The sequence below is a fragment of the Quercus suber genome, unplaced genomic scaffold, assembly GCF_002906115.3.
Source record: "Quercus suber isolate HL8 unplaced genomic scaffold, Cork oak 2.0 scaffold_1, whole genome shotgun sequence".
NCBI lineage: Eukaryota > Viridiplantae > Streptophyta > Magnoliopsida > Fagales > Fagaceae > Quercus > Quercus suber.
The window spans coordinates 2,071,772-2,099,175 of NW_027069468.1; the positions used below are offsets into that span (position 1 = coordinate 2,071,772).

The 27,404-nt window shown below is 41.0% G+C and overlaps 1 protein-coding gene across 1 annotated transcript; it reads right to left on the bottom strand.

The window, feature by feature from the left end:
- Positions 1-16,288: 16,288 nt before the first annotated feature.
- On the bottom strand, positions 16,289-18,169 carry LOC112032916 (uncharacterized). The gene is made up of 3 exons (XM_024065681.1): positions 18,023-18,169; positions 17,261-17,710; positions 16,289-17,080 (listed from the first exon to the last, which is right to left on the bottom strand). The coding sequence occupies exons 1-3, from the start codon at positions 18,167-18,169 to the stop codon at positions 16,289-16,291; spliced, it is 1,389 nt and encodes a 462-aa protein (XP_023921449.1).
- Positions 18,170-27,404: the final 9,235 nt, after the last annotated feature.

The following is a 27,404-nucleotide window of genomic DNA, read 5'->3' on the forward strand; positions in this document are numbered from 1 at the left end:
ACTAAATTGCTGTGATAGACATGTAAATGCTACAAACTTTAACTAATTAATTTATTGGAGAAATCTTGCTTGTTTAAAATTCCAAATTATTATGTAATCTCTCTCATATATATATATATATATAATAAACATAATTAGATGCATATAACATTCTTAACTAAGGCTAAAAATCTTTCTCAAATAAACATATAGTTTATGGGGTAAAGTGTGCATTCACATAGTTTAAGGAGATAAATGTTTATTCTCATAGTTTAGAGGCGTAAGTGTAAAAGGAGATATAATTTAGGGAGTAAAGTGTAATTTTTCCAAAATGTCTTGCAAGGATGTTACTTGGTAAGAGTATGCAAATAGTAACACCGCGCACCCTTGGTGCGGAGGTCACTCCACAAGTATAAATACTTGTGGGGTGTGGGGGGTTAGGGCCAGGGTTTGAGTCTCCAGGAGGGAGTTTCACACACATATACACTTAGATTAGACTAGAGTAGAAATTCTATCTTGTATAAAAAAAAAAATGTATGCATAGTTCATTCTTGATTGATTCATTAAATTAATTTTTGTTATTGTGATGCAATAAATTTATTTCACATTTACATTTTTCAACTAAAGATATTAACAAACAATTTTTAAGAACATGGTAAAAAAAAATTTCATTGAAATTTACATTTGAACTAATATTAAGTTTTGGTAAGAAAATCTAGATTGTGTTTGTATATAGAACTATATATTTAAGTATTAGGTATTTTTTATGATAGATATGTATGATATCTTCTAACTAAATGGATTGCTAATTCCATAAATATTAAAGGGTAAAGTACACCACCCTCCATTGACGTTTATCGTAATGACACTCTTCACTTGAGATTTATATAAATGCAACAGCTAAGTCCATGCCTCTCAAACTATGATTTCACTAATAGAATATTTCATTTTAAAAATATATTCTTATTCAAACTTGGAAAAAATGATAGTACTCCCCACCCTTGAGATATGTATTAACTATTACATTTATATAAACATTAAGGAATGAGTGTCATATGTCATTTCATAAAAAATAAGAAGGGGAGTGTCATTTCATAAAACTTTAACGAAGGTTGGTGTAATTTAGTAAATATCAAATGAGTTTGGATTTCATAATTCCACAAATTAACTTTATTGCATTTTAAAATTTCTTAAAGGTGTTAAAAAAAAAATTGATGCTTAATTTACCAATTAAATTGTAGCCTTGTAGGTAATGGCTTAATGAATATCTTTTAAATTGTAGGGGAACAGCTTAGTCACAAGTCACTACTACGTCATTTTTAGAAATTCAAAGCTTATTATTCTAATTCATTGAAATTTATCTTCCTTTACCACAGGTGCACAAGGTTGATGACTTATTATGAAGGTAGCCAGCATAGTTTGTCAAGTTTATGATACATTATATTGGAGCAAATAATTTGTGTAATTCAGCAATCATGTCTTTAATGTACTATATTTGTTAATTCAGCAATCATATTTCTGGCTTGGCTTAAAGATCTGATGTATTTTCTCTCTGTGGTTTCAACAAAAAGGCTTAGTCTTTAGATGCCTAGGAAATTTAGATCTGCCTCTATTTGAAGATTTTCATTATTTGAATTATTTTGATTCATCGAAAATATGTTCCACCACAATTTGTTTCTGTATTTAAGGCTAATTTAGCCAGTTTTTCTTAATCTATTGATCTATGATTTCCCCCTCAAAAAAAAAAAAAAAAATCACTGTTATTTGTCAAATATTATAAAAAAATTTTAATTAAAAAAAATCAATTAAAGATCTTTGTGGCAAATTAATCTATTGATCTATGATTTCCCCCTCAAAAAAAAAAAAAAAAATCACTGTTATTTGTCAAATATTATAAAAAAATTTTAATTAAAAAAAATCAATTAAAGATCTTTGTGGCAAAAAAAATCAATTAAAGACCTTTTAATTTGTAAAAATTTTGTACCTTTAGCATTTTCCACCTTTTAAAGGCCACAAAAAATTAATAGTTTAAATTTAAAATAAAATATATAAGCCCAAAAAAATTAGCTCAACAACAAAAATTACCAATAATAAAATTAAAAAAAAAAAATTAAGCCCCATTGACTGATTTTACACAAAACAAACAACCTAGCCCTCTAAAAAGTTTTAAACAAAATAATTTTTTCCTTATCCAGCACGCACACAACAAAGACACCAAAAAAAATTCTCAATGATTAAGCAGTAGAGTTAGAGGCCAGAGCTGCCGCACACAGTGAGCAGCAAAGCCGCCCCCTAACTCCAAGTCCTGACTCTGTCCTCGGTTGAAACTATCTCTAAAAAAAAAAAACTTGCACAGTTGCACATGACCATCAATAAAAATAAACATCTCAAATCCTAAGTGTGTGGGAATACGTTAGCTGAATGAGAAATAGACACTTGTGGAATTTTCATTCACAACCAAAAAAAGAAAAAGTGGTGTGTCTTGATGTTTGTAATGGTTAAGATTCTCCATGGAAACATCTCAAATCCTAAGCGTGTGATAGTGATCGAACCAAGAGGCTGAAGCCACAGAACTAATAGGCATGACTCATGAGCATGACCAAGAAGACCTTTCCTGCTTGTTACATCGAGTCCTTGTTCGGTACATATTTACAAGAAATGTCTTGATTACATGACACAGCACACCAATGACTTTCATCAGCTCCAGCATTCTAGGAGCTACTAATCGTGCGGAAAACTTTTCCATCTTTGCTATCATGCTTGGCTTAATTCTGTAAAACAAGTAAAACAGATCAAAATTACTCATTTGTTAAATTGCTCATTTAACAAATTCACCACCACCATCAGTCCTTAAAGTTTTGATTTTGGTATTAAACTGATTCTCAACAAGAGACTTAAAATGAACAAACACACTAAAGGCATTAGATTTCTGTTTAAGCAAAAACAACCATGTAAAACGAGTAAAATCATCAACAAATATCACATAAAACCTGTGATCAAGCACAAAAACAAAAGGAGTAGGACCCCAAACATCAAAGTGAGTTAATTCCAAAGGAAAAGTAGTACTAGATACATGTTTTGGAAAAGAAGATCTGTGCATCTTAGCACTTATACAAGAAACACATTGTGAGACAAATGTCGCTAGAAGAAGAAATGGTAACAGAAGGTACATCATTTAAGGTAGAATGTAAAATCTTGGAACAAGGATGCCCAAGTCTTTGGTGCTAAAGCAAAGCTTGAGCAGAAACAGTAGCAAAACACTTGGAATTGAAAGAGGATGTAGATGAAGATCAATTAGAAGCAAATGGTGGTATAGGATAGACCCCATCTTTACTCAACCCCTTGTATAGGACTTTCCCGTAGGTAAATCCTGAATTGAGAACTGATAAGCATCAAAATAACAAAAGGCATTATTTTGCAAACAAAGCTTATGCACTGAAAGTAAATTTGAAGCAATTTGTGGTACCCTAAGAGTAACCACATCAGTGGTTGCAAAATCTTGCAAAATACAAAAAGTAGTTCATTTTACAAATTTTAACCAAAAAAACACACATATCAGTAGGTGTAAAATTGTGCATAAATGCAGAAGTGCTACAGTAATCAAGAGAGCATTAAGTCCCTCCAACAGCATGTAATCAAGACATTTCTTGTAAATATGGACTGAACAAGGATTTGGTGTAACAAGTAGGAAAGGTCTTCTTGGTCATGCTCATGAGTCATGCCTATCAGTTTTGTGGCTTCATCCTCTTGGTTCGATCACTATCACACGCTTAGGATTTGAGATGTTTCCATGGAGAATCTTAACCATTACAAACATCAAGACACACCACTTTTTTTTGGGGTTGTGAATGAAAATTCAACAAGTGTCTATTTCTCATTCATCTAACGTATTCCCACATTTTTAAAAAATATATATTTTGTGGCTAAAATACAATTTAGTCCCTCAAAATTTGCATGAGTTGTTAATTTGGTACCTAAAGTTTTAAAATTATCAATTTCTTACCCCATGTTTACAAATGTGGTCAATACAATCGTTCTGGTAACCATTATTATTGATTCCGTTCTGTTCCGGCCGGAACGGTCAGAATTTTTCGTACTGGTATGCAAACCGGTACCGGAATACCCCACGTTCCACCTTGGGTCAAATTTCGGGCCGTTTCGGGCCATTCCGGTCATTCCGGTCAATTGTGGCCAATTTCGGCCAAGATGCAAATTTCGGCCGGTACCGGATTTGGCCTATTATTTAAAAAAAAAAAAGAAAAAAAAAAAAGAAAAAGAAAAAAAGAGTAAAGGTCCAATGGGTGCTGGTAGTTCTTGGGAGTTCTTTTGATGATGAATTTGATCCTTCTCTCATGGATGATGATGAGGAGGAGGAGTAAATCTTGTATTTTTTGATATTTAGTTATTGTCTTGTAAATCTTCTTATTGTGTGATGTTAAATTGATGTTATATTGATATTTAAGACTTAAGAGTTAAGACTAAATGATTTGTATTATTTGATATTTAGTTATTTATTTATTAGAATTGACAATTTTATGTTCAACAAGAATATATATAAATTATTTTTTAAGAACCCCGAAACACCCTGAAACTATACGCCGAAATCGGCCGGTACCGAAATATTCCATTCCACTGGACAAACCGAAACGGGGTCCGAAACGATATTAATAACAATGCTGGTAACTTGTGCCTCCCTTAAGTGCATATAATGACACCATTTTTGTGTAAAATTTACTAACAATTTTATTTATTTATTTTTATTGATGGTCATGTGCAACCTTTTATTAGAGATAGTTTCAACTAGGGACGGAGTCAAGACTTGGAGTTAGGGGCCGGTTTTGTTGCTTGTTGTGTGCAGTGGCTTTGGCCTTTGACTCTACTACTTAACCATTGAGAATTTTTTTTTGGTATCTGTTGCATGAATGCTGGATAAGGAAAGAATTATTTTGTTTAAAACTTTTTAAAGGACCAGGTTGTTTGTTTTGAGTAAAATAAGTTGATTGGGCTTAATTTTTTTTTTTTAAACTTTACTATTGGTAATTTTTGTTGTTGAGCTAATTTTTTTGGACTTATATATTTTATTTTAAATTTAATCTATTAAATTTTTTATGGCTTGTGGAAGGTGGAAAATGCTAAAGTTACAAAATTTTTACAAATTGGTAATGTGGTAAGTGATTATTGGTAAATAAAAATTGATGTAAGTGTGCAAACTAATAAGAATTTGTTACCTCAATAGTTTGTAAAAATATTGTAGAAAAGTTTGTGACTATAACATTACTCTTAAAAGAATTGATGACACTTGTAGGGGCCTATTTTGCGTTATGCGTTGGGTTGGGTTGCCTCCTGCAGTAATGGGCCTGAAGATTTTCTGAGTAAGGGAGTCAAGACCGGTCCAATTGTAACTCAACTTGGGTCGGCTTGTGCACAAACTATGCCTCGTCTGCCAAGAGTGTGCTTACAGCAGACAGAACTGTTAGGTTCTAAAGATTTAGGAATTTATGTATTTAGAACTCTAATGTGTAATGTTGGCAAACCATGATCAAAACAATATGTTTAGTCTTGTTTAGGCTTGCTCAAAGTTTTTTAATTTATGTAAAGTTGGAATTGAGAGGCTGCAGATGCATTGGTGCATTTCGACCTGGCTCGATCGATCGAAAGTTAGACTCGATCGATCGAAAGTTGGCCAGAATGTTTTTTTTGCAGAATTTCCAATTCAGCCCTATCTCATTAAACGTTTAGGATTTTATGTTTTTGCCCTAGGTATATAAGGCAAAACCCTAGCCACATTTTTGAGAGTTGCTCTGGTTGTATTGTTGCTCATACTTTGTGGTTTGTGTGAATCTCTTGTGAGATCATTGATGAGCTTTCCTTCACATAAACTTAGGGTTTTCAAGGTAGAGATTACTTCAACATCTTGATGATCAACTCAGTTGCTGCCATTGGAGCTTAAAGAATAACAAGCGTGGGTGCTTGTATCTTGTGGAGAATCCAAGAAAGAAGGAGTCCGTGGATTCGGAGCTTGCACGTGGTCGTGTCAGTAAGTTCTACTGGTAGGTAGCATTAGGAAGTCAAGCGGGGAGCTTGTAAGTCCTTTTGTATGAACTTCGATTTTTTCAAGATAGTGGATTCAAGTTTACCTTAAGGATAGCTAGGTCAAATCCTCCCTAGGTTTTTACTGTGTGGTTTCCTAAGTTATCATATCATCGTGTTATTTACTTTTCTGCTACTTTATATTCTTGATATGATTGTGTGTTTGTGATAACCTAGACTTGCATAATTTGACTAAGTTAATCACTTGGCTAATTAACTAGGTTAATCTGGTTGGGTTAAGGGGTCTAAAACTGTTCAAGAACTGTTTCAGATGAGTTATGCTAGGTAGATATAATAATAATAACAAAAACAGAGTATTCTGACTATTTTAACAGAAAATGGCCAAGTAATCCCTATTTATGAGACATAATCATAGTGATAACAATGATTTTTACAAAGAAAGTGAAGGATTAAGTGATAATATGAGTTAATCGAAAAATAAATATGAAGTCAAGTTTGAGTCCGTAGAGGCAAAGACCAAAGAGGAAGAACGCCTCCTCTCAATGCAACTAATATTCCAGGAAAAGATCCTGCCGTGGGGATTAATAACTTTGAGGGAACCAGACCTAAATGGTTAGTGCCTAAAGGAATCTTCTTTTTGTTTTACTTGTCTCAAAGAGAGTGGGATTTTGAGGGGGAGAGAGGGAAATCGACCTACTGGTGCATGCCCATTATATTGTCTTTCTTTGTTTTCTGTTTTCTCTCTTATCTTTTTTCTTTCCCTTGTTTTTCCCTTTTTTTTTTCTTTTTTACTTCGTGATATACTCTGTTTTTCGATCCTTTTTTCAGGGCACGGCAAGGGTCCTTTTATAATGCCTGCCGTGACCATATTTTACCACTTTGCCCCTTAACCACCTTTGTCTGGCCTGGGCGTACTTGCTGACCACCAAAGGGTTTATCTGTGTGCCACTCACCCTTGCCAGACGGAGGCAGGTTTGTTTCATTTGTTATTTCGCCGTGGCACTCTTTCCTGCCACGGTGTAAGTGTTTTCTCTCTCTCACCCTTATGGCATGCACCTAACGATTCCCCCCTCAACCTTGCCTCTTTTGGGTGGTCTGTCATCTCAGCAGGACATACCTCCCAAAAGGGCTTGGGCAAGAGCCACAGAATAGGTCCTTTCCCCTCTTCCCACCACCAAACCATACCCCCTTACCTCTTACCTCTGACCCATGACCCCATAACATCCCATATTGGCTGGGTACAGACTGGTGGTACCTGGGCCTTGCGCATGCTACCCTTTCATGTATATCCAAAATCTACCTGCTGCCCATGCATTTGCCGCGGTCTGGAGCCTTGTTTACACAGTCTGCCGCACTTCTTCGTTCTTTCATGTGGGCTGTTTTAGAGTTCACTATTCCTTTAGGGACTGGGCTTCACGTTTCTCTCAGCTCATTTCTTAATTGCTATTATGTCCTGCCATACTATTTTGTCATTCCTGTTGCAATGACTTGATCCTGTTGGGCCTCTTTTAGACCTGTCGTTTACTCTCTTCCCCAAATGGCTTTGGATGGCCATGGGCTTTCTTAATTAGGGGCTCCTGTGTCCCTTTTGTTTTCCCTTGGGCATCCTCGATCCATTTACTTATTTTGGGCTTTCTCGTCCCTTTTCCTAACTTTGTGTTCCCATGGGCTTTTACTTACTTCATTGGGCTTCCTCGACTCAATTACTTCATACTCATCCTTGGGGTTTGTAAACCTACCAACAATCCCCTACTCTCTTTGCATAAATTACTTTGAGCCTACTGCGGCTCATTCTTACTTTTTCACATCATACACTGCCCATGAGTTTGTTATTCTCTCTTTCCGGGCCTTTTGAGCCCATTTGCTTCCTCAAGGCCCATTTATTTATTTTATGGACCTGTGACCCATTATTCCTACCGCTTAGGCATAATGGTTTTATTATATGCCTGCCACTTCTATTTGCTACCTGCATTGCTGGGTTAGGCCTCCTTCCTTCTATTTGTGTTTTACAAAAATGACCCTCAACATTTAGCCCCCTGAACATATGGAGCGTTCCTGCGGTTCATATGTGAATAAAAGACCTTCTTGTCCCTTTCGCTTTCCTTCTTTCTTTTCCTTTGCGGGCTTTTTAAACTATGGACTCCTTCTCATATATATATTTCTTTTCCTGCCGTGAACAGTAGTGACTCTTCAAATTTCCCAAAATGGTTGTTGCTTTAAGACATAACCGCCGCCTCATTAATTTCATTCTTTTCTTTATGGCTGACCAGTCGCCTCCCTTCATGCTAGCATTAATAACTCAGGTATTTAAGAAGAGAGTCCCTTTTCAACACAGACATAAACTCCTTCTATTCCAAAATATCCTACATGTTTTCCTTCCTTCACTGTTTTCTTCTTTTCGAACACCCATACCCATTTTACTCCGAACAAGCCCTTTCACTATGGCACCAGTGAAAACCTAAGCCTCTTCCCGCCGTAAAGGGAAAGAGGCCGTTTTCGAACCTCCTGCCAAACAAGAGGTAGGCGAAGAGGCCGTGCACTTCGAATCAGACCACTCTGATGAGGAAGAGGCACTGCGTGACCCAGATAGTGAATGCGCCCCTCTGATCGATCCTTGGTATAATGTCAGTCCTCACTTCCCCAAGATTCCTGGTGACTATGTGTCGCCGCCGCCGGGCCGCGTGTGGCTCACTCTTTCCCGGCGAAACCCCAATTTTTCTTGGGCCCTGGTGTCTTCCTCTATCTCCGATCTAGTCATTCGTCAAGGCGTTGTGCTCCTTATGCCTATCCTTTTCGAATTTGGGTCAGGTACTGCCTCGGGTTAGAAGGAGTGGGTTGATAGCGAGTTATTTGATACGGGTTTTATGGGTTTGCTTCAGCGGGCCGGTGTTCTGAAGGCCATTGTCTTATCTCGAAGTCTATCCAATTTTCGAGACCTCTACAACCTTCGCCATTTGGTTCGCCGGTGGTGCGCCACTACCCACACATTCTTATTTTCCTGCGGCGAACTCACCATTACTCTTGAGGACGTGGCTAATAAGTTACTTTTGCCAGCTTTCGGCGATGTTGATCCTGCCACCATAGAACTTTCTCCAGAAGAAGAGGCCATTGAAGTTGAGTTGAAGAAAAGGATGACCGAAAATGCTAAGTTATCGTATTGGGTTAGTTCTTCTTCCAAATTTTTTGCTATTGCTCGCCGTGCGGCTTTCGTTACTTTTTGGCTTTGCAGGTTTGTCTTTGGGTCCCACCCCATTATGCCATAGAGCCTTTGTTTTTTTGTTTGGCCATAAAAATATTTGCTAGGGTGAGTCTGCCGCTGGCCCCTATGTTCTTGGGGCATCTGTATGTCCAACTAGATATTCTGCGGAGTGACGAGAGTCAAGCTGGCTCTTGTCACATAGTCACTTCCTCTGTTTATAGCACCATCTTGCAGCAGTTGTTATTCGAGCGTTATGCCCAATACTTGGCAAAGTGTAGGCCCATCTGCTTTGCTAAAGAGAAGTACCATTCCTGCCCGCAGGTAATTACTGACTTCTGCGGCAGATTTGAGCCTGATTTTTCTCTGGCTTTTCGTTGGTTTGGTTTGAAGCTTGTTGATTATTCCATTGTTGAGTCCTTTGACGAAGGTGTTGGTTTCTCCTGGAGAGCTTATAGACATTTGAGTTCGGGTTATACATGCGTTGATTCTGCTATGGGTTCATTTGTTGATACTGTTGGTACTACTACCCCTTTAGCCGGTTTTGATGAGATGGGTATCACCTATTTGGCAACCACCAACGTCGGATGGTTGCCCTATTTGGCCGATGAAGGTGTCAGGTTTGTCCATTATCCTGCCAACTGGGTAAGGAGGCAATTTGGGCTGGATTAGGACATTTCTGATGACCTTTCCTTCCTCGCAGAGTCTCCTACTTCAATTAGACATTTTCTGCGACACACTGCTTTTGATTTTTGGAGATGGCATTTTAGTGCAGTCACAGTTTTTGGCTCGCTGAGAGAGGGCCTTTGCACCCCTGCTATGCATGGATACTGGCAGGCTGTAATGACCTCGTTTGAGTAAGAGTTGGCTGGTAGTTGCGGTTTCTCTCTCATACCTCCTGAGGACTTAGCATGGTTGTCTCTCCCAATCCTCAGTTGCTCCTTCCTTCCAAGTCTGTGTTGGCATATGCCAGGAAACAGAACTGGTCCGCCAACTTTGAATGGGATGAGGAGAAGAAGGGATGGTATTGACACACAGGTGATTACCCTCCAGGTTGGGAAAAGAAGGTTAAAGTGATAAATATTCCTACACCAGCCAAGAAAGTTCCTGCCAAACTTAAATTTGCCAGCAAGCCCAAGTCTGCCACTCCTCAGCATTCCATAAGTGCTACTCCTGCCAGCAGAACACGAGGCAGTAAGAGGAAGACAACTCCCCATCCTGCGCCTGCCGTTCAGTGGAGAGTACGTCACTTTAAAAACTTTTTTCTTTGCTCTGTCTTTCAAGTACACATATATACTTCTTCTTTTTTCGACTTTTCCTGAATTCTGACATGCTTGTTGACTTCTTTCTTTGACTCTGTCTCTTATCTCCCTTTTCCTTTGCAGTCTAAGTACAAGGAGGATACGTCAGCCACCCGTCTCATTATGCTCGAGGAACCTGAATCGGAGGTACATTTACTCTTTCTCCTTCTCTCTTCTTTTTCTTTTTTATATATTCGCATGTGTTCAGTCTGCTACATGCTTTTGGTTACCTCATTCGCCCAAAAGTTACTTTGATCTTCATACCTCCTTTTTGTCTTTTAGGATGAGCTTGAGCCTCTTTCTATATATCGCCATACTGCCGAGGAGCTTTCTGCCCCCATGGGCACACCTATTGAGGGCCTTTTTGGTGGGGTTGAGTTTGCAACACTTGCCCCTTCTGCAGCTACACATGGAGTTCCTGTTGAGGCAACTACCTCTCCCACTGGACTGGTACTCATAGATGAGGGTACTCATATTGGGAAGGTTAGTGAGGTCACCCCTACTCCTGCCGTGACATCCTCTATTCAAAGGAGAGCCACCCTTCCTGTTGCTACTCAGATCGAGGCTACTCCTATTACACCTCTTGTCATTTCTACCGGTGACCTCTTCGCTACTCTTTCTCAGGCTGTGAAGGACAGTTCCTCTCTGGTAGTTACTCATTCCTCCATTCCCCTTTTTGCCACACGTGGCCCTCATGCTGATTTGTCCTCAGAGGAGTTTGAGGAAATCCTCGAGGATCCTGAGGATGAGCCCGTCCTGGGGAGGAGGATTTCTAAATCCGAGAAAGAGGAGCTTGCTCCACCTGAGACTGAATTCATGGGTATGTGCTTTCTTTCCTCCTTTCTTCTTTCGCTAAGTACACTCTTCCATTTTTCCATTTGCATGTCTATTTCTCTGTTTGCAGAGACCTTTGAGGGGCTAGAAATTGCAACAGACGTAGCGGTGTCTGCAGTAACTACTCCTGCTGCGCCCACAGCATCCATTCCTGCCACATCTTTTGTACCAATTTCTGCCATATTTACAGCATCTGTTTCTGCCATCCCTTCTGTTCCTGCCTCTGTCTTCCCCACAGCCTCCATTATTGCTAGCTTTGGTAAACTTTCTTTTCCCTTTTTTTTTTCTTTCTTCACTTCTTCCCCGTGGGTCTACCTCCTTTTTTATTTTTATTTTTTATTTTTTATTTTTATTATTATCAAGGTTTCTCATTTCATGCCTTGTGCCTTTTTGACAAGTCCACCTCTTACTGTGCCTTCTCAGTTTGAAGTAGGCAGTAGTTCCACCACCATTCCAGATCCTGTGAGTGAGGCTGCAGCATTTTTTGCACACTTTGACTAGCCTGAAATCAATGATCTTGGACCTGCGGATTTCTGGGGCTTCAGACCTCCTTATATAGATTTCCATGGCTTTAGAATCCCTGAGGTCTGCGCTTCTCAATTGGTGATGATCTACAGCAACCGTGGGGACTTCATGCAGGGATTCTGACTTGGTCGCTCCGCTAGAGAGCATTTCTTGAGGATGTTGGGGAGTGTGCTGAACGATATTGAGCACAATTTTGTTGACACTGTCTCCACCGAGAGGATCCTGTAGTGGAAGGCTGCGGTGCAGGAGCTTGTTAGTGTTGGTTTTGCTGTGGAGTTTATCTTGGACTACCTTTGAGAGATTGCCCGGGCCGTTTTCATGAGGAGAGTCCAGCCTACTGTTGATGGTATTGACTCACGCCTTAAGATTCTGAGAAAGGAAATGGCAGACTTGGAGGGCCGTCGCGAGCACCTTCTTTCTAGCATAGTCGAGTCCAGTCGTTTTGGAGATCAACCATTCATTTCTGGACTTCATTGATGATGATGTAGTTTCTTCTTTGTTTTGTTGTTTCCTTCACCTTATTATTCTATTTAGTACATTATATTTCCTATAGTACTTATTTGGGCTAGTTTGCTACAGTTTGGGTTTGTAACTTATGATGCTACACTTTGCTATTGTTTTTGCTTTTGTTATGACATATGATGATAATACTTCATGCTTTTCATTGCATCCTCATGAAAGCAAGTTACAAAATTTTTTTGTCTTGTGACATAGTCACTTGAAAGATGGAAAAAAAAAGGTAAAAGGAAACATAAGAGTTTTTTTTTTTTCAACAAAACAAAAGAAAGAGATAATCACATGACTTTTCTCCTTAGGCGTAGTAGCGTTTCAATCATTTCCCATTGATGGGATCCATTAAGTCTCTGTCATCCATTGGAGTCAAATGGTAATATCCAATTGGATGTGCCTCTCTTATCACAAGGGGTCCTTCCCACTTTGGTGCAAACTTCGATGGTCCTACCAGGCCTCTCCTAACATAGTCTACCACTTTTAGAACAAGTTGTCCTTCCACGAATACTCTCTCTTTAGTCATCCTGCCGTAGGCCTCAATCATTTTTTGCCTGTATCTGCGGCTGTGTTCTTGGGCTTTTTCTCTTTTTTCATTAAGTCCTTCCAGGTCTTCGCACCTTTCTGTCGCAAAGACTTCTTCTTCTTTCTCTTTTTCTTGCATCTGCATGACTTTCAGGGATGGGGTCATTTTCTCTGCTGGGTTCACCACTTCAGTTCCGTAGATCAAGGAAAAAGGTGAAAAACCCGTGGCTGACTTAGGTGAACTTTTATAGGCCCAAAGAGCGTCTGGCAGGTGCATTGCCCATCCTCATGTATACTCTTGGCTCATTTTACTGATAATCTTTATGAGAGTCTTTTTTGTTGCCTTTGCTTGCCCATTTCCTTGAGGGTAATAAGGTGATGATCGGTGATGCTTGACTTGGTAGAACTCTAGCATTTTCCTCACATCACTGTTGACAAAAGGTGTGCTATTGTTACTGATGATCCTGTAGGGAACTCCAAACCTTACAATTATGTTTTCCTTGATAAAGTTTGCCACTGCTCCTCCTATGGTTTTACGAAGTGGTACTGCCTCTGCCCACTTAGTAAAATATTCTGTAGCCACTAGTATCCATATGTATCCTCGTGACGGTGAATTCACCGGTCCAACCAAGTTAAGCCCCCAGTGTGGAAGGGCCATGGTGTGACCATGCTATGCAAATTCTGCGGATGAGTGTGAATCAAATTGGTCTGTACTTGGCAATTGTGGCACCTTTTCACAAATTCTGCCGTATCCTTTTTCCTGGTAGGCTAGTAGTAGTCCATTTGCAGCAGGCATCTGTAAAGTCTTTTCTTTCCTTGGTGCTCCCCACACTCTCTTGAGTGCGCTTCTTTCACCATTTCTCTTGCTTCTTCAGGGCCCAAACACCTCAAGGGATCTCCATCATACCCTTTTTTGAAAATAACCATATTATGCAAAAAATAACGCGTTGCCAACCTCTTAAGCTTATATTTTTCACTGTACTTTTGTGGCAGGATGGCTTCTCCAGTCTTCGCTGATGAATACAGCGTAACTTTCCTCCCTGTCTGCCACAAGTTGGCAGTTTCCATACTGGGTTTGGACTTGGTCTGCATCTTTACCCATGTTTGGCCAATAAAATCCTGCCCTTTGAAGTCTGTGGTAAAGGCTGACCTCCCTGTAGGATCCGCAAGTCTTGTCATGTACTTCTTTCAACTTTCTCTGGGCCTCCTTTTGCCCCACACATCTGGACAAGACTCCACCCGGCATCCTATGGTACAGTTCTCCCCTCACCAGGGTGTAGTTTTTAAGTATTTTTAGCTCCATGGCTTCTTCTTCCCCCATCAAGCTTCCCTTATGGGTATCCGCCAATCCCCTTCGCAGTGTTCCTCCTGGAACCTTTCCTTCAACATCTCAATTATGGATTCTTCTCTCTTGCTGACCTCTACTCTGGTGCTACCCCCTTCAAAAACTATTTGCAAACCTACTGCGGCCAACGCATCGGCAAACCGATTCTTGTTCCTTGGAGCACGTTCTATTTCAAAAGTTAAAAACTTTTCTTCCATTTTCTGGGCCATTGCTCAGTACTGGGTTAGGCTTGGTTCTTTTAGGGAGAAACTCCCTTTGGTCTGGCAAACCACTAAGTTTGAATCACCCAATACTCTCAAATGCTTAACTCCCATTTCAAGAGCTGTGACTAGCCCAGTTAGGTATGCTTCGTATTCTGCCATGTTGTTTGAACAAGGGAATTCTAGCTTGAATGATAGTGCTACTGCTTTGTCTTCTTCATGGTACAAAACTACTCCCACTCTTCCAAACTGGACAGTAGAAGACCCATCAAACTTCATTACCCATTGTTCTCTGATCTCTTCTGCCATGGCTACTTCCCCTAGAACTTCATCGCCCAGCGGGAATTCTTCTTTCCCTGGAAACTGTGCCAATAAGTCTGCTATAGCCTGGCTTTTCACTGCCCTAGACGCTCCCATTCTTAAGTCGTACTATGACAATTGTAATAACCACTGGGATATCCTGCCAGAGAGGATTGGTTGCTGTAACAAAACTTTAATGGCATGGGACTTGGTCATCAGCTATACTTCGTAGGCTAAGAAATAATGGCGTAATCTCTATGAGGCATACACAATAGCCAAACACCCTTTCGAACACCCTTTTTAACACATGGAAGTGCTCTTCTCTCCTCTTTGACTTAACCACTATGTCGTCCACATAGTCTTCTAACTCCTAATGCATCATATTGTGAAATATGGCCGTCATTGCTCGTTGATAAGTTGCACCTGTGTTTTTCAACCCGAAGGGCATCACAGTGTAGTAGAAATTTCTCATGGGTGTTCTGAAAGCAGTTTTCTCCGCATCCCTTGGCGCCATTCTGATCTGGTTGTACCCACTGAAACCATCCATGAATGAGAACATGGCACTTCCTGCCGCAGAATCTATAAGTAAATCCATATTTGGCAATGGGAACTCGTCCTTTGGACAGACTTTGTTGAGATTTCTGAAGTCTACACAACACTTTATCTGACCGTTCTTCTTCTTTACTGGCACTATGTTGGATAGCCAACGGGGGTGTTGAATAGGATTGATGAATCTTGTGGCTAGCAATTTCTGCACCTCTTTGACTATTTGCCCTTCTATTTTCGTGTGAAATACCTTGGCAAGCTAGGCCACTGGCCTGGCCTCTGGGTCCACATTTAGTGTATGCACAACTAGCCTAGGGTCTAACCCTGGCATTTCATTGTAGTCTCATGCGAAGACATCTTTGAATTCTTTCAACAGCAGTACCAGTTCTAATTTTTCTTTTTCTGTCAGACTTGCACTAATTGAGATGGGTCTTGGTTCTTGCAAAGCAGATCCCAGGTCAACTTCCTCTATTTCTTCTTTTGCCGTAACCTGTACTTCTTTTTCTGCCACAACTCTTTTGCTCTCTTTGTTGTTATTTTCTTCCTCTGAACTTTCTTGAACCACGCAACATGCCAAATTCTCGTGCTGTCATTCCTGGGTGGGACCTGTCTGTGTTTCAATCGTGGGCCCCACGCGCCTTCATAATTTGTATACAATCCTGCCATTAGGTTCTTGAAACTTGACACATTGGGTTGTATCATCCGATCTTGCGGCGGGCGCTTCTTTCCTTTTCCTCTTTCTTGCCAATAATTCCCTTAGATCGAGCTCTGGGTCATCTTGGATATCTTCCCATTTAGGCACGAAGGTACCTTGTGGCTTTGATACTGAGACTTCCCCAGATGGAGCTTATTGATCATAGAACATAATTTCTACTAAATGGGCCTTTGCCTGCTCAAACGGTGAGGGGTTTGCAGCTATGCGTATCATCTTTCCATTCATCCTTCCTTTCACGCACTTATGATAGGTGGATGGGACCAATCAGTGTTTGTGCAACCATGGTCTTCCCAAAAGCACGTGGTAGGATACTTTTGTTTTCACTACGTGGAACCCAGCTAAAGAAGCTATGAGGCCCACTTTCAACCACAGTTGAATGTGGCCTGCAGTGTACTCTCCCATTCCGCCGAACCCTATCACTTCCATTGGGCACCTCTGAATCCTTCTTCTTGAAATTCCTGCTACTTGTAAAGTGCTTACCGGAATGAGATTCACAGAAGCATCTGTATCTACCAAGGCTCTCTTTATGGGGATCTGATTTATGGACGCCGCTAAGTATAGGGGTCTCCTGTGATCTGGGTATCCCACCTCTATATTTTCATCACTAAAAGTGATTTCAGTTGACTCTTGTAAGAGAGCCCTGTCGTCTGGGACTTCCGCCGACAGACATTCTACTCTTGCACCAAAGGCGATGCTCACCAAAGCCTCCGTGGCTACTTTTCTCTCCTTTGTTGTGAGTCCTAATTGGTCGAACAGATTTTTGAACTTGAAGCTCTGTTGTAGAGTGGTATTGGCCGCCGCAGGCAAGGCTAAATTTTCTTCTTCATCTTCTCCTGGGTCCGCGCAGATTACCACCGCCGCTACACCTTTCCCTTTGTGATTCGGTAGTGGGTTTCTTTGGACTTCCTGCTGGGACAGTTCTAGAGTCCCTTCTTTGATCTTGCGATGGACTAGTCTGCGGAGTGCCCAACATTCTGCGGTAGGATGTTGCACGTAATTGTGTAAACGACAAAAACGTGGGTCCCTCCGTTCCTCCTCTGTGGGCTCCTTAGCAACCTAATTAGGTTTGAAAACTCCATCTGCTATCCACTTGTTTAGCAGTACGTCTAGCTATTTTGAAGTGCATGGTATTGGCGGGGGAGTATCGTATTCTCTCCCCTCGGTTTTCCTTCTCCGCTCACCACTGGACACTGTCATGGCTTGCAGAGCGCTTCTCTATTCCGTGCTTGGTTTTACGGACTGGGCAATTTTTCTTGCTTTTTGCAGCAACTGTGCAAACTGGGAGATTTCTAAGTTCTTCAGGACTGCCTTGTATTCCCTAATCATGTCCGTCATACATATCTCTACCAGTGTCCTTTCTTCGCAATGGTCATAGCAGTCAAGTGCTATGTACTTGAATCTCTTGATGTACTCCATCAAGTCTTCGCCATTCCTCTGCTTGGTTGCTTGCAGAGTCGCAAGTGTTACCGTTTCTTCTCCGTGGAAATATTTAGTACAAAATACATCCACCATGTCATCCCATGTTGTGTTCAATCCTGGCTTTAAGCCAATGTACCAAGTGTAAGCCCGGTTACATAGTGATTTAGAAAATTCTTGAAGACATAAATCTATGTTTGCGATGTAAGGGCTAAGCGTATCAATGAACTTGCTCATGTGCTCAACATCACTTCCCTTCCTACCATCATACTGCGCAAAAGTTCACGGCTCGTACCTCTTAGGGTATGGTTTACTGAGCACCTTTAATGGGTATGGGGGCCTTCGTGTATAGAATCTCTCCTTAGGTCCTTTGGCTCTCTCCTGCTCCAGGAGAGCCGTTACCTCAGCCATAGTAATAAAACGCTGATTCGCATTCTGTGAGACACCTCCTGCTAGTGTCTCCTCTTTGTTTGCTGGATGTTTTGGATCATGCTGACTTCATTTTTCCTTCGTTCTGTCTGTTTTCAGCTGACGAATTTCTTTCATTATTTGCTATTGCGAGTGCTGTAAGGCTTGCAACACCTTAATGAAGGTGTTGGCATTGTCTGCGGGGATTCTTGAAGGGGGTTGGGGTCCAGCCCCCATTCCATTGGCACCCTTCACCTGGTTGAGCTGCTGTTGGTAAGGCGTTGTTGGCCTAGATTCTGCTTGTGAAGGCACGACACTCATATTGCGTGTTGTCCTAGACTTTGGAGGCATTTGTTTGTGAGGGCTTTGTCTCTAATATGTTTCTCAACTCCCCAGTGAAGTCGCCATTTTAATGTAGGGGCCTATTTTGCATTGTGCGTTGGGCTGGGCTGCCTCCTGCGGCAATGGGCCCAAAGATTTTTTGAGTAAGGGAGTTGAGACCGATCCAATTGTAACTCAACTTGGGCCGGCTTGTGCACAAACTATGCCTCGTTTGCCAGAAGTGTGCTTACAGCAGATAGAACTGTTTTAGATGAGTTACGACAGGTAAATATAATAATAATAACAAAAACAGAGTATTTTGACTATTTAACAGAAAATGACCAAGTAATCCCTATTTATGAGACATAATTATAGTGATAACAATGATTTTTACAAAGAAAGTGAAGGATTAAGTGATAATATGAGTTAATCGAAAAACAAATATTAAGTCAAGTTTGGGTCCGTAGAGGCAAAGATCAAAGAGGAAGAACGCCTCCTCTCAATGCAACTAATCTCCTAGGAAAAGATCCTGCCGTGGGGATTAATAACTTTGAGGGAACCGGACCTAAATGGTTAGTGTCTAAAGGAATCTTCTTTTTGTTTTACTTGTCTCAAAGAGAGTAGGATTCTGAGAGGGAGAGAGGGAAATCGACCTACTGGTGCATGCCCATTATATTATCTTTCTTTGTTTTCTGTTTTCTCTCTTATCTTTTTTCTTTCCCTTGTTTTTTTCTTTTTTACTTAGTGATATACTCTGTTTTTCGATCCTTTTTTCAGGGCATGGCAAGGGTCCTTTTATAATGCCTGTCGTGACCATATTTTACCACTTTGCCCCTTAACCGCTTTTGTCTGGTCTGGGTGTACTTGCCGACCACCTAAGGGTTCGTCTGTGTGCCACTCATCCTTGTCGGATGAAGGCAGGTTTGTTTCATTTGTTAGTCCGCCGTGGCACTCTTTCTTGCCACGGTGTAAGTGTTTTCTCTCTCTCACCCTTATGGCATGCACTTAACGGTTCCCCCCTCAACCTTGCCTCTTTTGGGTGGTCTGTCATCTCAGCAGGACGTACCTTCCAAAAGGGCTTGGGCAGGAGCTGCAGAATAGGTCCTTTCCCCTTTCCCCACCACCAAACCATACCCCCTTAACTCTAACCCATGACCCCACCACGTCGCATATTGGCTGGGTACAGGCTGGTGGTGCCTGGGCCTTGCGCGTGCTTCCCTTTCATGTATGTCCAAAATTTGCCTGCTACTCATGCGTTTGCCGCGGTCTGGAGCTTTGTTTGCACGGTCTACCGCACTTCTTCGTTCTTTCATGTGGGCTGTTTTAGAATTCACTATTCCTTTAAGGACTGGGCTTCACGTTTCTCTCAGCTCATTTCTTGATTGCTATTATGTCCTGCCATACTATTCTGTCATTCCTGTTGCAATGACTTGATCCTGCTGGGCCTCTTTTAGACCTGCTATTTACTTTCTTCCCCAAATGGCTTTGCATGGCCATGGGCTTTCTTACTTAGGAGCTCCTGTGTCCCTTTTGTTTTCCCTTGGGCATCCTCGGCCCATTTACTTGTTTTGGACTTCCTTGGCCCTTTTCCTAACTTTGTGTTCCCATGGGCTTTTACTTACTTCATTGGGCTTCCCCGACCTAATTATTTCATACTCATCTTTGGGGTTTATGGACCTGCCAACAATCCCCTACTCTCTTTGCTTACATTATTTTGAGCCTACCGCGGCCCATTCTTACTTTTTCACATCATACACTACCCATGGGTTTGTTATTCTTTCTTTCCGGGCCTTTTGAGCTCATTTGCTTCCTCAAGACCCATTTATTTATTTTATGGACCTGTGACCCATTATTCTTACTTCTTGGACTTAATGGTTTTATTCTATGCCTGCCACTTCTATTTGCTGCCTACATTGCTGGGTTGGGCCTCCTTCCTTCTATTTGTATTTTACAAAAATGACCCTCAACAACACTGTTAAGGGAGGGCAAAGTGTAATTTTATTGAACAAAATTTCTAGAATTAGTACCTATTAATATACTAATATTTAAAAAAAAAAAAATTAGGGTGGGGGGGGGGGGGTATCTAGCGTTGTCTATGGTTTCAACTAATGTTGTTCACTCCTAATTAATGAGAGCTCATTATCATTAAATCAAGACACCAATTAGTTTTGATTCTCAAAAAAAAAAAAAAAGACACCAATTAGTTTTTGGTGTNTTGTAATAGTCAATCATCTTCTGCTGGTACTCCGCCATTCTGCTGCAGGATTTGTCTCTTACTTCGTCTAGACAGTCCAGGTTGACTCGTAGACGGTCATCATTGGCTTCTTCGTTGAATACTTCTCGCCTGGTGCTGATTACTCCTACCTCAACCGGGATCACCGCTTCAATGCCGTAGGTGAGTCTGAAGGGGGTTTCTACCATCAGGGTTCTCGTTGTGGTTCTGTAAGCCCACAAGACATTAGGAAATTCTTCTAGCCAGGCACCCTTCGCATCGTCCAGCTTGGTTTTTATGATCTTGAGTAGCGTATGGTTCGTCACCTCCGTCTGTCTGTTCGCCTGTGGATGTCCTGGTGATGAGATCTGGTTCTTGATTCCCAGGGCTAAACAAAAGTCCTTGAAGCCTTGGCTGTCGAACTATCATCCGTTATCTGATATGATAGTCCCTGGAATCCTGAACCTACAAATTATATTCTTCCATACGAAACTTCAGATCCTCGCTTCAGTGATGGTCGCTTGTGGCTTTGCTTCAACCCATTTCGTAAAGTAGTCAATAGCAACTAGTAAGAATTTTACCTAACCTTTGCCTAGGGGCAGTGGGCTGACGATGTCGATTCCTCATTGTGCAAACAACCACGGGGACGTTATCGTCGTCAGTCTCCGCTGGAAGTCATTGGACATTCCCAAACCGTTGACACTTGTCACACTTCTTAACAAACTCTGTTGCATCTACCTACAAAGTAGGCCAGAAATAACCTGTTCGAATGATCTTGCTCACCAGGGATCTAGGGCCAGCATGGTCCTCACAAACTCCTTCATGGATCTCTTCCAAGATGTACTTGGCTTCTCCTTCGTTAACACACTTCAAGTAAGGCATGGAGAAGCCTCTCTTGTATAGGGTGTCATTGAGGACCGTAAATCTGGCTACCCTCTTTTTGATCTTCCTGGCCTTGTCTGTATTCGGAGGGAGGTGCCCGTCCTGGAGGAAGGATAAGATGGGCGTCATCCAGTTGTCTATGCTTTGGATTGCGAATGTTGGAACTTCTTCAATGCTAGGGTTTTTCTGAATTTCCATCATCAAGTCCACGCTCGTCACCCCTTCTTCTGACGATGTTATCTTCGAGACTTTGTCTGCCACCATATTCTGGCTTCTGGGTATCTGTACAAATTCCACTTCATCGAACTTCTGAGTCAGATGTTTCATCAGCCTGAGGTATTTCTGCATTCTCTCTTCCTTTGCTTCATATTCTCCCTTGATTTGCCCAATTACCAATTTTGAATCATTTTGGACTAACAGGTTCTTAGCCTCAAACACCTTTCTGAGTCTCAATCCCGTCAGAATTCCTTCATACTCAGCCTTGTTGTTGGTGGCCGAAAATTTCAACTAAACTCCATACTTTAGTACTTCTCCATCTGGGGTTTCGAGCTAACGAACCGTCTATCTATATCGTCCATTTCTCAGCCTCGTTGGTGAAATCATCCTCGTCCAGGGAAGTGAACTCGGCGATGAAGTCCACCAAGGCTTGTGCCTTAATGGCTGTCCTGGGATGGTACTCGATGTCAAATTGGCTGAGTTCAATTGCCCACTAGACCATTCTTCCAGCTGCTTCAGGTTTGTTCATAGACTTTTTGATAGGTTGGTCCGTCATCACCAGGATTGGATTTGCTTGGAAATACTGTCTCAGTTTTCGTGAGGCAACTATTAACGCGAATGCAATCTTCTCAATTTTTGGATACTTGGACTCGGCCCCTTGGAAAGCTTGGCTGACGTAGTAAATTGGGAGTTGTTTCTTGTCTTCTTCTCGAATCAGAGCTGCACTCACGGCTGTATTTGATACCGCCAAGTACAAATATAGGTTTTCCCCTTCTTTGGAAGGACTCAAGAGGGGTGGGTTGCTCAGGTAACGCTTGAGTTCCTGAAATGCTGCTTCACACTCGTCTGTCCACTTGAATGCCTGCTTCAAGGTCTTAAAGAAAGGGAGGCATTTGTCCGTCGTTCTAGAGACGAACCTATTAAGAGCTACAATTCTTCCTATGAGCTTTTGGACTTCCTTGACGGTCCTAAGTGATGCCATGTTGATTATGGCTTGCACCTTCTTCGGGTTCACTTCTATTCCTCTTTGGGACACCATGAATCCCAAGAATTTGCCTGAAGCTACACCAAAGACACACTTATTAGGATTCAACTTCATCCAGTATTGTTTGAGGGTAGTGAACATCTCCTTCAGGTCATCCAGGTTTGCGAGTTCTTCCTTACTCTTGACGAGCATGTCATCCATGTATACTTCCATATTCCTGCCGATCTGTTTACTAAACATTTTGTTCACTAACCTCTGGTAAGTAACTCCTGCATTCTTTAATCCAAAAGGCATTACCTTGTAACAATAGAGCCCCTAGCTTGTGATGAAAGTAGTCTTCTCTTGATCTTCCTCAGCCATTTTTATCTGGTTGTATCCTGAGAAAGCGTTTATGAACGTCAATAACTTATGTCCAGCGGTAGAATCCACAAGTTGGTCTATCCTTAGTAAAGGAAAACTATCCTTCAGGCATGCTTTGTTCAGGTCCGTGAAGTCCACACACATTCTCCACTTCCCATTTGCTTTCTTCACCAAGATGACGTTTGCGAGCCAATCAGGATAGTATACTTCCCAGATGAACCCTGCCGTCAATAATTTGTTAACTTCATCTGTAACCGCTTGGTCTCGTTCTGGAGCAAAGACTCTCCGTTTTAGCTTGACGGGCTTCCTCTCTGGGTCCACATTCAGCTTATGCTGAATGACTTCTAGGGATATGCCTAGCACGTCCTCATGGCTCCAGGCAAAGACATCTTGGTTTTCTTTTAGGAACTAGATGAGCCTTGATTTCATCTCAAGACTTAGCGTCGTCCCTATCCTCATCGTCTTGGTTGCCTCTCCTTCGTCCAGTTCCACCATTTCCAGGGCTTCCATTTTGTCTTCTTCTTTCTCTTTAATCATCCATGTGTGGTTCTTCTTTACAGCCAAGACGGCCTGGTAGCATTCTCTGGCTAAGACCTGATCCCCTTTTACTTCTCCAACCCCGCTATCCATGGGGAACTTCACCTTTAGGCAATAGGTGGACGTGGATGCCTTCCATTTGTTGAGTGTGGACCTCCCAATAATCACATTGTAAGATGAGGGGAAATCTATCACCAAAAAGTCTATCTGATGGGTTAACTGCCTCGGAAAAATCTTCACTGTTACTGTCAACATCACTATGCCCTTGGGATATACTCTGTCTCCACTGAAATTGACAAGAAGGGAGTCAAATGAGCACAATCTCTTCGGATCTAACTTTAGCTGCTGAAAAGCAGGGAGGTAGATGATGTCTGCGAAGCTACCATTGTCTACAAGGATCCTTTTAGTGTTGAATCCCTCTATAGTCAGCATTATAACCAAAGGATCATTGTGAGGCTGCTTCACTCCCCTGGCATTTGCTTTATTGAAAGACATATCCTGGTCCGTCTGTCATTGCTTAGACGGAGGTACCATGTAGACGCTATTCACCTGCCTTTAACATGCTTTCCTAAGGGATTTGAATGACCTACCCAGGGACGGTCCTCCTGCTATTGTATTAATTTCCCCGATAATATCCTAGGGAAGCTGGGAGGTGTTACCTTCATCTCTGGACGAAGATTCCTTCTGATTTTTGTTACTGTCCCTGAATCTGCTAGACTCTCCTTTCTTCACATACCTTTGTAACTTTCCTTTCCGTATCAACTCTTCTATTTGCTCTTTAAGGTCCCGACAGTCTTCGGTGTAGTGACCATGATCCTTATGAAACCAGCAGTATTTGTTCTTGTCACGGACGTTGGGAGATGAATGCAATGGCCTTGGCCATTTAAGGAAGTGCTTGTCTATAATCTGCGTTAAAATTTTGTCAACAGGCATAATTAGAGGGGTAAATTTTACCGTTCAAGAGCTTTTATCGTCTCTCCTTTTGTTCCCGGCAATTGGCCCGACGATCTGGGCACTCCCTCTTTCGTCCCCTACGCTCGTCATCCTTCCTTCCCTTGTCCCCTGGCTTCTCTACATCCCTTATGGCAGCTAATGCATCTTTAGCATTCATGTACTTTTGTGCTTTCAGGAGCATCACCGCCATCGTTCTCGAAGGATTCTTCGCGGTGAAGCCACGAGTTCTCTGGATCTCAATCTTACTTTGAAGGTCGTCAATTGTACCTTGTCGTCAGCTTCATCCACCTCCAAGGTCTCACGAGTGAAGTGCTTAATGTAAGACCTCAAGGTTTCTTTCTCTCCCTGCCTAATGGTAAGTAAGTAGTCTGCTGGCCTCTTGGGATGCTATCCCCCAATGATGTGACGTAAGAAGGCGTTGCTCAACTGGTCAAAGTTGTCAATGGACGACGTTGGCAACTTTGTGAACTATTCCCTAGCAGCTCCTTTGAGAGTAGTGAGGAAGGAACGACACAGTATTTCGTCAAGGGGCTGTTAGAGGCCCAGCGTCATTTTGAAGGTATTGAGATGATCCTGAGGGTCTTTTAGCCCTTCGAACGGCTCAATTTGAGGAAGACGAAATTTCTTTGGTACTGGGCACTCTAGGACTGCCGTAGTGAACAGCGAATCCATGGTTTTGACCATTCTATCCACACTCCGATCCGTTCTCTCCTTGATGACATTTTTCAACTCGTCTATCTCTTTCCTCATCTCTCGGAGAAGATCAGAATTCTGTTCGTCAGGAATGGTGGGTCTTTGCTGATTACTTCTTTTGTGGCTGTCTCCCTCATCCTCTAGATTGCCCTTGGACCGATTCTCCTCCTGTTGAAGCCGTAGCTTCATTTCTTGATTCTGTCTAGTAAGTTCTTCATAGTGGCCGCAAGAGCTTGGACTTGCTGAGCCAAGGCTGCGGAATCTTGATTGGACTCCATCTGAAAAATAGAAACTGTGTTTTCGAACTTGGAATACGAAAAAAGCTTAAGTTTCTCACAAACAGCGCCAAACTGATAAAGCGTAAGTTCATCAGTCAAAATGGGCAAATGGAACCAATCGCCAACCGGTATGAACGTATTCTCAAAATGGTCACCGGTGTAGTGCCTGCCACAACGTCTCCGATGCCAAAGTCAGTACAAGGTAACTCTTTGCAAAATGAAAATAGAACTGTAGAAATAGCAATGAAATTATCTTAGTATTTTTTCTACACCTTGTGTTGACACTGTGAGGGCCTTTTATATGTCTTCCTAGCTTCTTCTAGCCATTGGGGCAGTTATGGTGGCCTTAATGTCCCTCTTGGTAACGTCTTGTGTCTTATAATGTGGCTTTAATGTGCTCCAATGGCTCATACAGCTGGTTCTGTAACCGCTCCATGTTTAATTGGCTGCATTGAATGGCCTGGTTGTCTTCATGGATATTTACTTGTCTTGCCTAAGGGTATCCTCATCTATATTGATGGGATTGTCCAAGTGAGACGGATTCGTCGGTCCCATCACTTACCATAAATTTAATTAGTGAAACTCATTATTATGTGAGATGAAAATATATATTTATAATACTCTAAAAATATTCTATACTTACCCTGACATATATATATATATATATATATGACTAAAAGAAAGTAAATTGGTGTGGATGGAAGTTAGCAGTATTGTGTGGTTTATTTTGACACCATGCAATCTTTCTTTTTCTTTTTTATTTTCTTTTCTTTCTTTTCCTTTTTTTCCCCCTTCTTTTTTGTGGGAGTTATCCTTGCTTTTAGTTATTCGATATGTTATGGGATGTACAATAGTTAGATCATATAATTCGATTGCCTTTTACTCCTTTTGTGAAATTTTCAAATATGTAACCTAAATAATTGGATATATATATATATATATATATACACACACATATTGTGTGTGTGTACACACTATTGATCCATATAACTCTTGTTGTAATCATCATAATAGATTGGCAATAATCCTAGGGATATAGTCTTGATTTTGGGTGAGTTGTGTAAATCTGTGCTTTTATGCATGCGTGTTGATATTCTCTGCTCTTTGTTGTTTGCATCCCATAGGTTTGTGTCAAGTTTCCTAATTCTTAACAACTAGAGTGAAATTGGATCTAAGTGGGAGAAATGGTCGCAAGTGTGATATTAGAAGATGTAGAATGAGAAGATATATATATATATATATCATAATAATTCATGTAACTCTTGTTGTAGCCATCGTAATAAAATTACAACAAACTTGTGAACGTAGCCTTGGTTTTTGGGTGAAACATGTAAATCTATAAGATAATATTTTCTACTAAGAAGAAGAAGAAGAAGATATACTTTGATAATTAAAGTTTTACATAGGCTCATCATATTTGATTTCGTTTTCATATTGGTTCTACTGTTCATTTCCGTTAGTAATTTAATTATTAAGTTTCTTTCATGTTTAATTATTTCATGAAATATATACTAACTTTAAAATGTTATGGAATACAAGAATTTCATAGCTTTAGGAAGAAGAAAAATATTATGAATGGTTAGACTACTAATGGAATTGGACAACATGGCTAATATGAGAACGAAATTAAATATAGGGGTAATTATACATAACCCACCTGTGGTTTGGGCGAGAATCACTTTGCCTACCCGTGGTTTAAAAAGTATCACTTAACCCACTTTTGGTATGTTTCCGTCAATCTCTGTAACTCACCTCAAGTCCAGTTGTTACAAAAACACCTCTTAACCCTAAAACACAACATAACGCGAATCAAAACACCCAAAACTCAAAAACTTTTCGAGAGAGAGACTTGTGGTGAGATCAACATGTTCTTCATTGTTTGGAGTGTCTGGAGGGAGAGAAAACACAAGTTTCGCAACATCAAAGCTAGAGGGAGAAAACACGTGTTTTTATATCTCTTTTACGGCCTGTCCCAGCCTGGTGGTTTTGTGTCTCCATTTGTGGGCTTTGTTGGTTTTTGCATTTGGGTTTGCTTTATTTATTTATTATTATTTTTTTTTTTTTTGCAGAAATCACGGTGGCCAATGGTTATTGGTGGATTTGGTTATGGGTTCACAA